This window comes from Helianthus annuus, chromosome 11 (assembly GCF_002127325.2).
Source record: "Helianthus annuus cultivar XRQ/B chromosome 11, HanXRQr2.0-SUNRISE, whole genome shotgun sequence".
Lineage (NCBI taxonomy): Eukaryota > Viridiplantae > Streptophyta > Magnoliopsida > Asterales > Asteraceae > Helianthus > Helianthus annuus.
In genome coordinates, this window is record NC_035443.2 from 37443174 (window position 1) to 37458830 (window position 15657).

Here is a 15657-nt window from a genome sequence, read left to right on the forward strand (position 1 = left end):
AGTATACTCGATCCCTTTTTGCTGTAAACTTTGGGATGTAACATGTATTCTATTAAACTACGATACTTGAGACTTTGCAAACTAAACTCTATCATACGTGTATGTGAAACTTGTGCATTCTAGTATTCTATTTTGTGCTATGTGACGTTTAATCTAGGGTGTGTAGTTCCACCTTAACAATAGTAGTGCTATAGGAGGTGCACCTCTCCCATTATTCTCGGGGGGTATTGTTAGGAGGATTCTAGTTTACCTTGAGTCTTGGGTAAACACTAAAGCATATGGATACTTGGGCTATCACTGCGTGGACTGCGACACTAGCACGGCTGAAACTATTTTTATTTGCTTACATGGTGGATATTAGTTGTTTTACCCTACTATGCTATTATCCAAACTTGTATACTCGCCGGTACATTTTGTACTGGCCCTATTTTAATACATGTTACAGGCTGATAGGACGCTGATGACATGGAAACAAGCTAGGATGAAGCTTAGAAACTCACCTAGTTAAATTTAATTTATGAACAATGTTTAATACTTGATGTTCTGTTTGGTACATGTGGTTTTAAATTTGTCGTTGATGTTTTGATAGACAAATTTTGCATGAAATCTATTAATCTATATCGAAATAATAGTGTTGTGGAATCTCATGAGCAATCTGACCGCTTAGTGCTCGTACCCCGATGTTTCCGCCATCGGTTGGGGTGTGACATTATGTACACAAGATCCTACATATTCATACAAAATCATCACAAAAGAACACAAATCATTCAATCAATAACTTACTAACCGTGATACGGAAGTGTTTAGCTAAATCGAGATAGAAAGGCTTCGAGATCCTACGATTGCTGTCGCACAGAGAATAGGGAGAGGGGACTTTAGGGTTTGCCTTTATGGTTATGAGATTTTATACGTTCATACTAACAGTCCGCCCCATTTTGGGCCACGAACTAACCTGGGCCGAAGCCCTTTGTCAGCGAAGTATCACTTGGCGAAGAATGATTATCCGCCATGTTGTGAGGGTGACGAAGGTTCAACCTTCGTCGAAGGTTCGTTGTGACGAATACCATTCTTCATCGAGCTTGTCTCTCAATCAGGGTTAAACATAATTATAACATTACACAATAAACATTACACAATACTTAAGTTTTCATGCAACACTCAAATGTAATAATACATTAACCATTCTAATATCATGCACAAGATACAGCATAAAATGAATTGTGGAACAAGTAATGCGTAAAGAAAAGGCCTTGAAATCTCGAGTTGTCACATCATCCCTAACTTGAAAGAAATTTTGTCCTCGAAATTTGACAAGTAATTCAAGATAGCAAGATGTTAGATCAGGATGACTGTGGATTTTCCTCGGGTGCCACATCATCCCCAACTTGAAAGGGAATTTCGTCCTGAAATTCACCAGTTGCATCGGATTTAGATTGGTCAGTTGGGAATAATTGAGGATACTTGAGCTTCATCTGATCCTCGCGTTCCCACGTGAACTCCGGTGCACGTCTTGAGTTCCAACGGACTCTCATGATCGGGATTCGACTGTGCTTATGGACCTTGACTTCCCGATCTATAATTTCGATGGGTTCTTCAACAAACTGCAATTTGTCGTCGATTTTCAGTTCTTGAAGCGGTACCACGAGTGTTTCATCGGACAAACACTTCTTTAGTTGCGAAACATGGAAGACACCATGAACGTTACCCAACTCAGCAGGTAACTCGAGCCTATAAGCCACTTTACCAATTCACTCCAGAATTTTGAATGGCCCAACATAACGTGGATTAAGCTTGCCGCGTTTCCCAAAGCGCACCACACCCTTCCAGGGCGAGACTTTCGACATAACGCGATCGCCTACAGCGAACTCCAAGGTTTTCCTACGCTTGTCTGCGTAGCTTTTCTGACGGTTGCGCGCTGCCGCCATACGATTTCTGATCTGGACAATCTTTTCTAAAGTTTTAAGTACAAGTTCCGGACCTGTGATCTGGCTGTCACCCAGCTCAGCCCAACAGAGAGGAGAACGACATTCTCGTCCGTACAATGCTTTGAATGGAGCTGCCTGGATGCTGGTATGGTAACTGTTGTTGTAAGAGAACTCTATCAACGGCAAGTGTTTCTCCCACCCCTTACCAAAATCGATCACACATGCTCGCAGCATGTCTTCAAGTGTCTGGATGGTTCGTTCACTTTGACCATCCGTCTGTGGGTGATAAGCCGTACTTATGTCGAGACGTGAGCCGAATGATTTATGCATCGACTGCCATAAATCTGATATAAAACGCGGGTCATGATCAGAAATAATAGAGGTTGGCACCTCGTGCCTAGAAACCACTTCCTTAAGATAAACAGTAGCAAGTTGTGAGAACTTATCCGTTTCCTTGATTGCTGGGAAATGTGCTGACTTCGTGAGACGATCAACGATCACCCAAATGGTATCGTTTCCGTTTTGAGTTCTTGGCAAACCAGTGATGAAATCCATAGCAATTTGCTCCCATTTCCACATGGGTATTTCTGGTTGTTGAAGCAGGCCTGAGGGTTTCTGGTACTCTACCTTGACCTTCGCACAAGTCAAACATTTACTCACATACGTCGCGATGTGAGCCTTCATATTAGGCCACCGATATAAGACTTTGAGGTCCTGATACATCTTACACAATACTTAAGTTTTTCATGCAACACTCAAACGTAATAATGCTTTAACCATACTAATATCATGCACAAGATACAACATAAAATGAATTGTGGAACAATTAATGCGTAAAGGAAAGGCCTTGAAATCTCGAGTTGTCACACTTTGGGTTATAACATATTAATATACTAAATTCACAACACACACTTAAACATACTTTATATTCTTAATCCTTATACATGCTACTTGTTTACTTAGGTTCATGCTAGAATCATACATGCTTTATGTCATTAACTTAACTAGCCCGAACTTAACAAATATAGTTCTATAGGAGTAGCACGCCACCCGTCGGGGTCTTGTTAAGTCTTTTTATTCATAAACTAGTCTCGTTACTTTTGTGGCGAGGGACACTTAATTCTTGGGGACACTTGGGTTTGACATATAGTGATGCATACTAGTTTACCTTGTATACAATTGCCATGTGGATTCGAGAAAATGCTTTTTATACTTATGTTATATTTATACAAACCTTGTGTACTCGCCAATGCTTTTGCGTTGAAACTTTATTTTAAACATGTTACAGGTTGATTATTGATGCTCGTACGAATCTAGTAGGAATGACTAGAAACACGCTCAAGAAATACTAGATTTGATTACTTTGTTATGTTGAACTTTTGTTGTATTTTGTCCTTTCATGTTGTACTTGTATTTCATATGGTTGTATTTGACAATTTGAATTATCAATGAAAATGGTTTTGAATTAATTATTGTCGCAAAATAGCGTTATGTGTGATGAGCAATCTATTTCGTCTCACTCCGATGATTCCGCCATCGGTTGGGGTGTGACAGATTGGTATCAGAGCCATAACTATAGGGAATTAGGTAGAATTGCCATGTTCAACCTAGTCTATAGTAGGTACCATGCTTTTGACCATTCTTGTTACTTGTTTAAAATGTTACTCTTCCTACTTTGCTTCTTTCTTTTCTTTTTGGTCTTTATACTTACAATATGTCTTTCTTAAGACATTTTACACAATACACTTGAAGACTTGAAGAAACTCGTAATACAAACGAGACGAGTTCACCAAAATAGGCGTGGAACCCACAATTTGGTGAACAACTCTCATTCCGCTTATTCTATTTTGCACGAAATTACACCATTAAGTTAGGAGTGAAATCCACATCTTAATGGTAAATTTCCAATTCGAATTCTAGTGGACCCTTGTCAAAGTGTCGAAATTTAATTTTGACCCGACGAGTACCAACCACATTTAGGGTACGAAATCGTCAAGTTAGGGGTGAAACCCATATCTTGTCGACTAGTCCCATTCTTCGATTTTCAATCCCGCCAAAGTTTCGATTGTTTCAATCGATTAGGGATGAGTAGTAACTCGAACGGTAAGATACCGTTAATCGCTTCACGATGAGAGTATCTTACCTATAGGCCAAAGCACGTATTCCCTAATTTGAAAGGACTTTCGATTCACTTTGGAATTCTTGACGTTTCTAAACCCGAAACAATCCTATGTTTTATTCAGCCTCTCTTTTATGTTAATTCAATTTATATGTGATTTTTATACTTGTTACTTCATTCATTTCAAAACCATTACACAATTCGCACGTCTCTCGCAATCAAAAACAATAAAAATTCTCGTGAACAAACTAAATTTATACACTTTTACGCATTCATACGTGTTTGCTTTATGAATACTTGTTGAATTGATGCTAATTATGTGAAACATATATGCTACTTGAATACTTACATGCTTATACATGCAAAACTTATTTGAATTTATGATCAAGTCTCATTTTTTCCTCTCTTTCGATTCCTTAATGTCATCCAATGCTGTGTCAAAGAAGACCAAGTCCAAGAAGGACTCCACCTTCAACTCTAACACGAAGAAGGGTTCCAACACCAACTCCGACACGATGTCAAAGAAAGACTGTATGAAGTTTATGGCCAAGCAGATGGCCAAGATCATACCAGACATCGTCAGCAAGATTCAGACCAACACCGATTCATCCCATGGGTACGTTGAGTTGACTGGCAAGGATGGTGCCACTACCATGATGAACTGGTTCGACGCAATCGAACTCACTTCCCTTCAAAGGGGGTGTCCAAATAACCTGCGGACCTTGAATGCAACAGGGGTATTCCGTTCGAGGGCTCTCGAATGGTGGACCTCCGAGCGTAACAAACAAGGAAGTGACGAAGCCCACGCCTTGCCCTGGGACGAACTGAAGCAACTAATGAAGGACCAGTTCTGTCCTCCCCACGAGCTTCAGAAACTCGAGAACGAGTTTTAGAATTTGAAGCAAGTTGGGAGTAACAACGATGGTCTGACCGCACGCTTCAAACAACTTAGTATTCTCTGCTCAGGACAGGTCGACACCGTCCCTAAAGCCATAGCCAAATACATTCATTGCGTCCCATCCATCTTGATGAACCATGTTGCTTCTGCCTGCCCCAAAACCCTTGAGGATGTATTCAGTATATTTGCTGAGCTCAACAACAACTGTATTCTTCAAGGAACCTACGACAAGGTTTCGACGAAGAGTGCGCACCAAGCAACCACCGACACCACCACCGTTGAACCTTCACCCTCTCAGCCACCCAAAAAGAACAAGAACAAGAAGCGGAAGGCTTCTAGTCAGAATTGTGTGGTTGTTACTCCGCAGAACCCTCAGCCTTTACAGTCAGTTCCCGCTACCTCAACCCTTGAACCTCAATAGAGAAACTACACTGGGCCGTGGCCCAAGTGTAACCAGTGTTCCTACCATCATCCCGCTAACACTCCATGTCGCAAATGCGCAAGCTGTAACGGGTTTGGGCATTTCGCCGATCGATGTCGCTTTAACCCAAAGCCTATCCAAGACCAAGCCATTGTTGCAAACCCTGCTCCTAACCAAGCTCAACCCCAAGCTCCTCCTGTGCTAGCATGTTTCAAGTGTGGCGACCTTAACCATCTCGCCAACATTTTCCCTCAGCGCAATCAACCACCACCGTAACAACAGTAGCAGCAGTAGCCTCAACAACAAACTCGAGGCCGAGCATTTATCATCACTGCCGCTCAGGCCCAAAACGCGAATGACGTTATTACTGGTACATTTCTTGTCAACCATGTTTATGCTTCGTGTTTATTTGATACTGTCGCCGATAAAAGTTTTGTATCTATAGAATTCGAACCTTTGCTTAAGTGTAAACGCTTTAAGTTACCAAGATCATTCGTTGTCGAAGTCACAAATGGTAAATCCGTCACTGTCGGTTCCGTTCTTTCTAAGTGTTCCTTGAATCTTAACGATCATACTTTTCCGATTGACCTCATACCTATGCAAATGCGTAGTCTCGGCGTCATAATAGGCATGGATTGGCTTAGGCAAGTTCGTGCTGAAGTTGTTAGTTCTGACAAGTTCATTCGTCTTCCTCTTCCGATCCAAATGGTGATTCCTTGCACGTCTATGGCGAGAAACCTTCTCAAGGTCTCAAGCTTATGTCGTGTACTCAAGCGAACAAGTGCTTGCGCAAGGGTACCTCGCCTTTCTTGCCCACATTGTGGAAAAGAAAGACAAAGGCCCAAGCGTAAGTGACGTTCCTGTTGCTTGCGACTTTCCTGATGTTTTTCCCGATGATCTTCCTGGTCCGCCTCCTGCTCGTTCTATTGATTTTCGAATCGATTTAGTGTCTGGTGCTATGCCTGTCGCTAAGTCTCCCTATCGTTTAGCACCCTCTGAGATGCAAGAGCTTTCGAGCAAACTTCAAGAGCTTCTTGATAAAGGCTTTATACGCCCTAGTACTTCTCCTTGGGGCGTTCCCGTCTTATTCATCAAAAAAGAAAGATGGATCATTCCGTATGTGTATTGACTATCATGAGCTCAACAAGCTCACAGTAAAAAACCGATACCCTTTTCCTCGTATTGACGACCTCTTCGATCAACTACAAGGCGCTACTTGCTTTTCCAAGATCGATCTCCGTTCTGGTTATCATCAGCTTCGAGTTTGACGCCTTTCGTACGCGTTATGGTCATTATGAGTTCGTGGTCATGCCCTTTGGTTTGACCAACGCACCTGCTGTTTTCATGGATTTGATGAACCACATGTGCAAAGCGTACTTGGACCGGTTCGTGGTCGTCTTCATCGATGATATCCTCATCTACTCCAAGGATCAAGAAGAGCATGCGTGACACTTGCGTCTTATCCTTTAGCTTTTACGCACTGAACGTCTTTACTCCAAATTCTCCAAGTGTGAATTTTGGTTAAAAGAGGTTCAGTTCCTTGGTTATACCGTCAACGAACTTGGTATTCACGTTGACCCTACAAAAATCAAAGCTGTAAAGAACTGGATTGCACCTAAGTCTCCATCTGAAATTCGTTCGTTCCTTGGTTTAACTGGTTATTATCGTCGTTTCGTTTCCAACTTCTCGAAAATCGTCATTCCTCTCACCTCCTTGACTCAAAAAGAGAAACCTTTTGTTTGGGGTCCTGAACAAGAGGAGTCTTTCCAAACGCTCAAGGACATGCTTTGCAATGCTCTTATTCTCGCTCTTCCAGATGGTAACGACGACTTCGTCGTGTATTGTGATACTTCAAACCTTGGCCTTGGTTGTGTCTTTATGCAACGAGACAAGGTTATTGCTTACCTATCGAGGCAACTCAAAATACATGAGAAAAACTACACTACGCACGACCTTGAACTTGGCGCAGTTGTTTTTGCCTTGAAGATATGGCGACACTACCTTTATGGTACTAAGTGTGTGGTCTTCACCGACCATAAGAGCCTTCAACACATTTTCAACCAAAAGGAACTGAACATGCGTCAATGTCGTTGGGTAGAGTTATTAAACGACTACGACTGTGAAATTCGATACCATCCAGGTAAGGCGAATGTAGTGGCCAACGCTCTTAGTCGTAAGACTCATGTTACGGGTATTCGTTGTCCCCAAATCATCAACGATCTTCAACACCGCATTCGTGAAGCTCAATATGCGTCTGTTAATGAGGGTAACCTCTACAACGAGATGCAATGTGGTGCTGAAGAGAGTCTTGTAACCAAATCCGATGGTATTTTATATCATCTCAATCGCATTTGGATTCCTAATCGTGATAACCTTCGAGACTTTCTGATGAAAGAGACACACAAATCGAGATATTCTATTCATCCTGGTGCTGATAAGATGTACCACAATATGAGTACATCCTATTGGTGGCCTGGGATGAAGAAAGATATTGCCACTTTCGTTTCGAAATGTCTCACTTGTTCAAAGGTTAAAGCTGAACACCAGCGTCCCTCTGGCTTGCTCGAACAACCAGAAATTCCTGTTTGGAAATGGGAGAGCATTGCAATGGACTTTATCACCAAGCTTCCTCGTACTTCATCTGGTCATGACAGTATTTGGGTGATCATTGACCGATTAACTAAATCTGCTCACTTTCTCCCCATTCGTGAAGATTTCAAGGTCGAGAAATTGCCCCGTATCTACACCAATGAAATCATTTGTTGTCATGGTATCCCTATTGACATCATTTCTGATCGTGATGTTCGCTTTACGTCTCGTCTTTGGCAAACTTTTCAATCCGCTATGGGTACTCATCTTAACCTTAGCACCGCTTTCCATCCTCAGTCTGACGGACAAACTGAGCGTACTATCCAAACTCTAGAGGATATGCTTCATTTTTGCGTAATCGATTTTGGTGGCAAGTGGGATATGTACTTGCCTTTGATCGAATTCTCGTACAACAACAGCTATCACGCGAGTATTCAAATGGCACCTTTCGAGGCATTGTATGGTCGTAAGTGCCATTCGCCTATTTGTTGGCACAAGATCGGAGAAGCTCAAATCACCGGTCCCGAGCTTAGACAAGAGACGACGTACAAGATTTTACAGGTTCGAGACAACTTGCTGAAAGCCCGAAGCCGACAAAAGAGTTACGCTGACAAGCGTCACAAGCCTTTGGAATTTGAGATAGGTGACTTTGTACTTCTCAAGGTATCCCCTTGGAAGGGCGTGGTTCGTTTTGGTAAGAAAGGGAAACTCGCACCTCGCTATGTAGGACCTTTCAAGATTCTCGAAAGGATTGGCAAGGTAGCGTATCGACTGGACCTACCTGAAGAACTCAACAACGTCCATCCTGTCTTCCTCGTCTCAAATTTGAAGAAATGTCTAGCTGAAGAAGGACTTCAAGTTCCACTCGAAGATTTTCAAATCAACGAGACTTTACATTTCGTGGAGAAACCTGCCAAGATCATGGACCTAGGAGTCAAGCAATTGAGGCGCAGTAGAATTCCTATCGTCAAGATTCGATGGGAAGGAAAACGTGGCGATGAGTTTACTTGAGAACTCGAAAGTGATATATTGATTTATATTTATGTATTCTTAATGCTGATGAATGTTTTTTCGCTCTGATTATATGGAATACAATTAATTAGGCTTGTAAACAAACCAAACGAACACGAATATAGGCATGTTCGTGTTCGTTTATTTAAAGCCTAAACAAACAATTCACGAACATAAACGTACACAAACAAACATAAAAAAAATTTGACTGAAGATATTTGAATAAACATGAACAAACATAAATTAACATGATTAAACAAACATAAACGAGCACAAATGAACAAATATAAACAAACACAATTTAACATTAATAGTGAACACAAACAAACAAATTTAATATATTACATTTCATCTAAGAACACATTTAAATTAAAGTTCAAAGATACTAAAATAAGTTTTTTTATATAAATATAAAGTTAGTGATTAGTTACGATCTAAGAATAATTTTAAAATTTCATTTTTTATTACTAGAAAACTCAATACTAATTAATTATATTTATATAAGTAGTTAGAAAACCGAAGACATTTGATACGTAATTAAGTTAAGAAAACATGATTATAAAAACACCAACATGTCATTTGTTACCTAATTATTATATTTGGATTTATTGTAGAATTAAAAACACTTGTGGCTGCCTGTCCCTTACCATGTGCAAACTGCAACCCTTCTAGGCCCACACATAAAACTCCTGTGTAACTCTTTTCTTTGTTTCCTTGATTTTTATTTTATTAAAGAAGTGGTGATCAGCTTTTCAAAATCATAATAAACTAATTATTATGAGATAGCCATGAAATAAAAACAACACATTATAAAATCTTAGAAATTCAATTTTAAGTTTCACATGAATGATGTTAAAGCCAAGACAGAAAAACAAACTCTTACGAAGTTAATCTCACAATATTAGTATTACTATCAATATATTTAACGTATAAATAAAACAAAATTATAATTATATTGCTATAATGATTATGTTTATAAGTGAAAATATAAACAAAAATCCATATAGGCCAATCTGACTTCAATATTTTCAATTTAAGACTATCCGAACTATTATTGAGGGTTGAAAACTTTGATAGTAGTTTGATATAACACACACAATTTGAAAATTGTGTCCTACATGTAACACACACAATTTCTACATTCATGAGTTCACACAAACCATAATCCGCTTAACCACAACTTTTTATCTTATCACCTATATACATAATGAGAGATCGATGAATTATTTTCTGGGGTGCAAACAAATGATTCAACCAAATTTCAAAGAGTGCGTTGAGATTTTTGCCTATAAAATGCACAATTTTTTTAAGAGGGGCACCCACCCATCCAAACATACGCTTGGGTACTCCCCTGCATGTACATTACTACTATGAGGTTATAAATTTAGTGAGCTAGAAAAGCTCATATATGTAAAAAGTCACATACAAACTAGATAATGTAACACACATTCATTTCATAACTTTTAAAATCTAACATTAAATAATCAACTGCTCAAAGTAAAATACAAATTACATTTTAATAAAATCCTTTAAATATAAACGAGCTAACTCATAAACATGAACTAATTCTGAATGTGACCAAATACCTAAAGTCATTTGGTGTATTAAATTCACACCTTACAGGAATTAAACACAACAGGGGTAAATCCGTCATTTAACACTCCGGACCGGACACGCAAGTAGAAGATTTGGAAGAACCGAGCGACAATAATAAACGTTTGACCGTATCTTACCCACTGACCCACTCTTCGTCTCCATCTCGAGACAGTAAACAGTGGGACTAGAAAACACACACACTCACTCACTCACTCACTCACTCACTCAGATCCGACCACCAAACAACCTCAACAAAACCCTAATCTTCTTTACAACATCCGTAAGCTAACTCTGTTCTGTTTCTTTATCTTTGTCGTCACAACAAATGTACTTGTTTGTACAACATTTTGTATCTGTTTGCTTCGGTAATCGATTTAAAGTAGATTTGTCAAGATCTTGACTTTTAAAGCCTGTTAGATACTTGATTTCATGTCATTATAGTGTTGTTTAGCTTTTGATTAGTTTACATTGATATGTGTGTGTGGTTTTTAATTTTCTAGATTTGAATTAGGGTTTTGTTTCGATGGTAATGAACATGTTTATTTTGCATATTTTTTTTATGTTTTGATAGATTGAGTTTGTTCTATTGTTTCAGTGGATATAATATTAGTTAGATCTGATATGATGCCTTTATTTAAATTAGGGTTTTAAGCTTTATGCTAATTTGAATGTGTATCCAGTAGTTAATTAGTTATATTCTGATGTGTGTCTTAGTGATCGACTTACAGTTAAGAAGTTACTTATGGTGCGCATTCGTGTTTAATGAATATCCAGGGTAGGTTGTGGTGATACGCGATGGCGTTGGCAGCGGTGGATGTTCAGAATCCGCTTCTTGGAGAAACAACTTGCGGGACGTTGTTGCATCAGTTGCAAGTGATATACTATTTCCAAGACTTTTTGTTGTAGTTTTTTTTATGTTATTAAGTTTGTGGTTGGGTTAGTGAAGTTATCGAAATTGTGTGTACTTTTGCAGAAAATTTGGGATGAGGTCGGTGAAAGTGACGAGGAAAGAGATAAGATGCTTCTTCAGATAGAGCAAGAATGTTTAGACGTGTACAAGAGGAAAGTTGACCAAGCGACAAAGTCAAGAGCACACCTTCTTCAGGCGCTGGCTGATGCTAAACTTGAACTCTCCACTTTGCTTGCGTCGCTTGGAGAGAAAACGTTTGTCGGGATTGTAAGTAATGTGCTACTTTCGTTTGGTTGAGTTTTTTTTTTTTTTTTTAAACGTATTTGGGTGCTTTATTTGTTTCTTATGTTATGATTTGCAGCCTGAGAAGACTTCGGGAACGATCAATGAACAACTTGCTGCTATTGCACCGGCTTTGGAACAATTGTGGAAGAAGAAAGATGAACGGATAAAGGAGATATCGGATGTGCAGGCACAGATACAAAAAATATGTGGAGAAATTGCAGGGAGCAGTGTCGGAAATCAAGCTGTTAATGTTGACGTGTCTGATTTATCCTTGAAGAAGTTGGACGAGTTCCATGATCAACTGCAAGAACTTCAGAAAGAAAAGGTAAGGTTGACTTAGACGCTTGTTACGGAGTCAATTACATGATAGGTTATGTTGACTTTTGTTTTGTCTTTTGACTTTACAGAGCGATAGACTGCAAAAGGTTCTTGAGTTGGTGAGCACTGTACATGATCTTTGTGCTGTACTTGGGATTGATTTTTATAGTACAGTCACCGAGGTTCATCCTAGCTTGAATGATGCAACTGATGTGCAATCTAAAAGCATAAGCAATGACACGCTTGCAAGGCTGGCAAAGACTGTTGTAGCGTTAAAAGAAGACAAGAAGCAAAGGTTGCAGAAGGTAGTACCCTTTCATGGCCCTTTATGGCTTTTAAGAGTAGTTTAGACTTAACAGAAAAAAAAAAATAACGTGTAGGATGCGTTTAGTTGTGAATTCTCCCTTTTTCCATATCTAATTTTTTAGATTCCACACGTTGAAAATATAGAAAACGCGTTCAAAAGCAATTGAATTTAAACATGTTTAGATGGAGCTGTTTTTTTATCCATTTTTTCTTTATATCATATCATTCTTTTTAAAACAAAAGTATCCAATACAAAATAAAATTAGTATAGTGCTATCGGTACCTAATAATAAAGTGCCTATATCAGAACACAAATATGTAAAAGGGCTTAATATTAAAGAAGGTATTAAAATGAATTGATCCAACAAGTTAATTGGGTGGTTCACATAAAAGAACTAAAAAAATAAAATGGGTCAACAGTTCAATTGGGTTAAATATATTATGAGACATGAAAATAAAGCAGGTCAACATGTCAAATGGGTTAGATTAAATAATTATAAAAATAAATTTGATTTTATGTTAAAACTATATCATGGGTTAGATTTTGAAAAAAACTTATGACAAGTGGGGCTAACGTGTATTAAAAATAGTAAACTGATTCATCTCCTTTCCATGTATTTTTTAAAAGAACCTAACTTGAATTTTAAACCCGTTTTCAATGAAATATTTGTCAAAAATATCGTCATTTGTCTACATCTAAACAGCCCGTTACTCTCTGATTTTGTTTTTGTATTTTTTACAGCTTCAAGAATTAGCAACCCAGCTAATAGATCTTTGGAACTTAATGGATACATCTGAGGAAGAACAACATTTGTTTGATCATGTTACTTGTAACATATCGGCTTCAGTGGATGAACTGAACGTCCCAGGGGCTCTTGCTCAAGATTTGATCGAACAGGTACCCTTATTTTGATTATTTAAATAATATAGCATATTATAAAATTGATTATTTAGTTGTAAATCTTTTATCTGTATCTTTTTAAGGCTGAGGTGGAAGTGGAAAGGCTAGATAAGCTAAAATCCAGCAAAATGAAGGAGATTGCTTTTAAGAGGCAAAGCGAGCTTGAAGAAATTTTTGCACGCGCACACATAGAAATCGATACACAGGCTGCTAGGGAGAAAATTTTGGCACTTATCGATTCTGGAAACGTGGAACCGTCTGAGCTGCTTGCTGACATGGATAATCAGATCGTAAAAGCGAAGGAAGAGGCTCTCAGTAGAAAAGAGATTTTGGATAAAGTTGAAAAGTGGATGTCGGCTTGTGAAGAAGAGAGTTGGCTTGATGATTACAATCGGGTAATTGTTTTTATTCAACTTTTGTTTTGGAGTTAAATTAGTGTTTAATAATTTATTAGTGTTATTTGATTATGTTTGTGGTTTTGGCTTGTGCGTAACAGGATGACAACAGGTACAATGCAAGCAGAGGCGCACATTTGAATCTCAAGCGAGCGGAGAAGGCCAGAATTTTGGTAAACAAAATTCCAGGTATTTTTTATTTTTTTAGGAGATTAAGTTTTCACAGTTTGTGATGGCTAAGGGTGTAAACGAGCCCAGCCGAACTGAGTTGAGCACGAGCTTGGCTAGTTTGCTTAGCTTAACAAAGCAGAGCTCGGCTTGTTTCGACTTTTTGAGCTATATATCCAAAGCTGCTCGGCGCACGAAATTTTTCAAGCTCGAGCTCGGCTCGTTTTTTATTTATGGTTGTTTAATTATTTTATATATATACATATATACTTATATCTTTTCTATTTATAATTATAATTATATATATTAAGGTAATATATATTATTTAGCTATGATTTTTATTATTGTGTAATTTATTTTGCCGTGTAACATACGTATATATTAAATAAAAGTTATATTAATATATGTTATATACATAATAAGCTCGTTTAGGCTTGCAAGCCTAGTCGATCTTGGCATATGAAGCCCATGCTTGTTATTAGGCTTGAGTTCGGGCTTTAGCTCGTTATGCTCGGCTCGGCTTGTTTAAACCCTTTATGTGGCTTGACGTTTGTTTGGTTGCATGTGTATAAACTATGATGGCATTATGCAGCTCTTGTCGACACTTTGGTTGCCAAGACTCGGGCGTGGGAAGAAGACCATGAGCTGACATTCATGTACGATGGTGTCCCGTTGCTTGCCATGCTAGATGAATATGCAATGCTCAGGCATGAAAGGGAAGAAGAAAAACGACGGCTAAAGGTTAATAAATATATTTTATAATGTTCGTTTTCTGTCATATTTAAATACTGAAGTTCAAACAATGGAATGTTGACAGGATCAGAAGAAAATTCAAGAACAGCCGACTACAGAGCATGAAGCTGCATTTGGTTCAAGATCAAGTCCTCGGCCTGCTAGTATAACAAAGAAGGTGGCGGGCCCACGTGCTAACGGAACTCCAAACAGACGGCTGTCTCTGAATCAAAATGGAGGTCGGTCAATGAGTAAAGACGGGAAGAGGGACAACCATAAGTCTCTTTCTCCAATGAAACATGCAGCCATTGGAAAAGAGGATGCTGCTTCACGGGTATCTGGCACGGAGCCGGCCCCCACCACACCTTAAACTTAGGGTAATTGAATAAAAGTTGAACATTGTAGGATTTGTTGTTATTACAACCGGTGTTAGCGATCTTTAAACGAGTGAACATGGTTAATGGTTTAGCTTATTTCTTGTTATCGGCGGCTGTTAATTAATTACCTTATCTAACAGATGTTTTTTGTTGGCTTTTCCCGAAACTTATATGCCACGTGCTTGGTTAATCATACTTTGCTTTGTTAGAAGCCTGATTAACCAGTTGCAGGAATGTACTTATTTTGGTTGCATTATCGGAACTGTCTTGACGATTGGGTACGGTAAATGGTAAAGACTACGGTAGCATAAAATCATATGATTATTCAATCTTGGTTTTAAAATGCGTAGATCAGGAGCACATAACGTGCTGATGAGATCAAATCAGATCAACTGCAACGACGCGATGCAACTTAGTTGGCCGATATTTTAACAAGGTAGTCTGTTGATTGCATTGAGTACCAGTTTTCCAAATAAATCTGACCATTAACTGAGCAACGAGTTTGAGTATTTGGACAAATTTAACCATCCATTGAACAAATCCTGATTAGAAATGATTAGAAGTTAACAATTTAAAATATAATCTACAAATAAATTTTTGTACCTTTTACCATCACACATGTCGGCTTTTGGGTTCAAAACGCGCCTATATCTAATGGTGCAATAAACATTGCTCCATCTTTTCAAATATATTGATCTCATCTTTA

At 38.6% G+C, this 15657-nt stretch overlaps 1 protein-coding gene across 2 annotated transcripts; it reads left to right on the top strand.

Annotated features, from left to right (window-relative positions):
• Positions 1 to 10671: 10671 nt before the first annotated feature.
• Positions 10672 to 15159, top strand: LOC110890063 (65-kDa microtubule-associated protein 1). 2 transcript variants are annotated; one of them, XM_022137627.2, is made up of 10 exons: positions 10672 to 10839; positions 11334 to 11432; positions 11533 to 11736; positions 11831 to 12079; positions 12162 to 12377; positions 13121 to 13276; positions 13363 to 13674; positions 13776 to 13863; positions 14435 to 14583; positions 14660 to 15159. In XM_022137627.2, exons 2-10 carry the CDS (start codon positions 11355 to 11357, stop codon positions 14942 to 14944), a joined length of 1737 nt encoding a protein of 578 aa, XP_021993319.1. In that variant the 5' UTR covers positions 10672 to 10839; positions 11334 to 11354; the 3' UTR covers positions 14945 to 15159. The 2 variants fall into 2 exon arrangements, with proteins under 2 accessions (XP_021993319.1, XP_021993320.1); XM_022137628.2 differs by having other exon boundaries at positions 11339 to 11432.
• Positions 15160 to 15657: the final 498 nt, after the last annotated feature.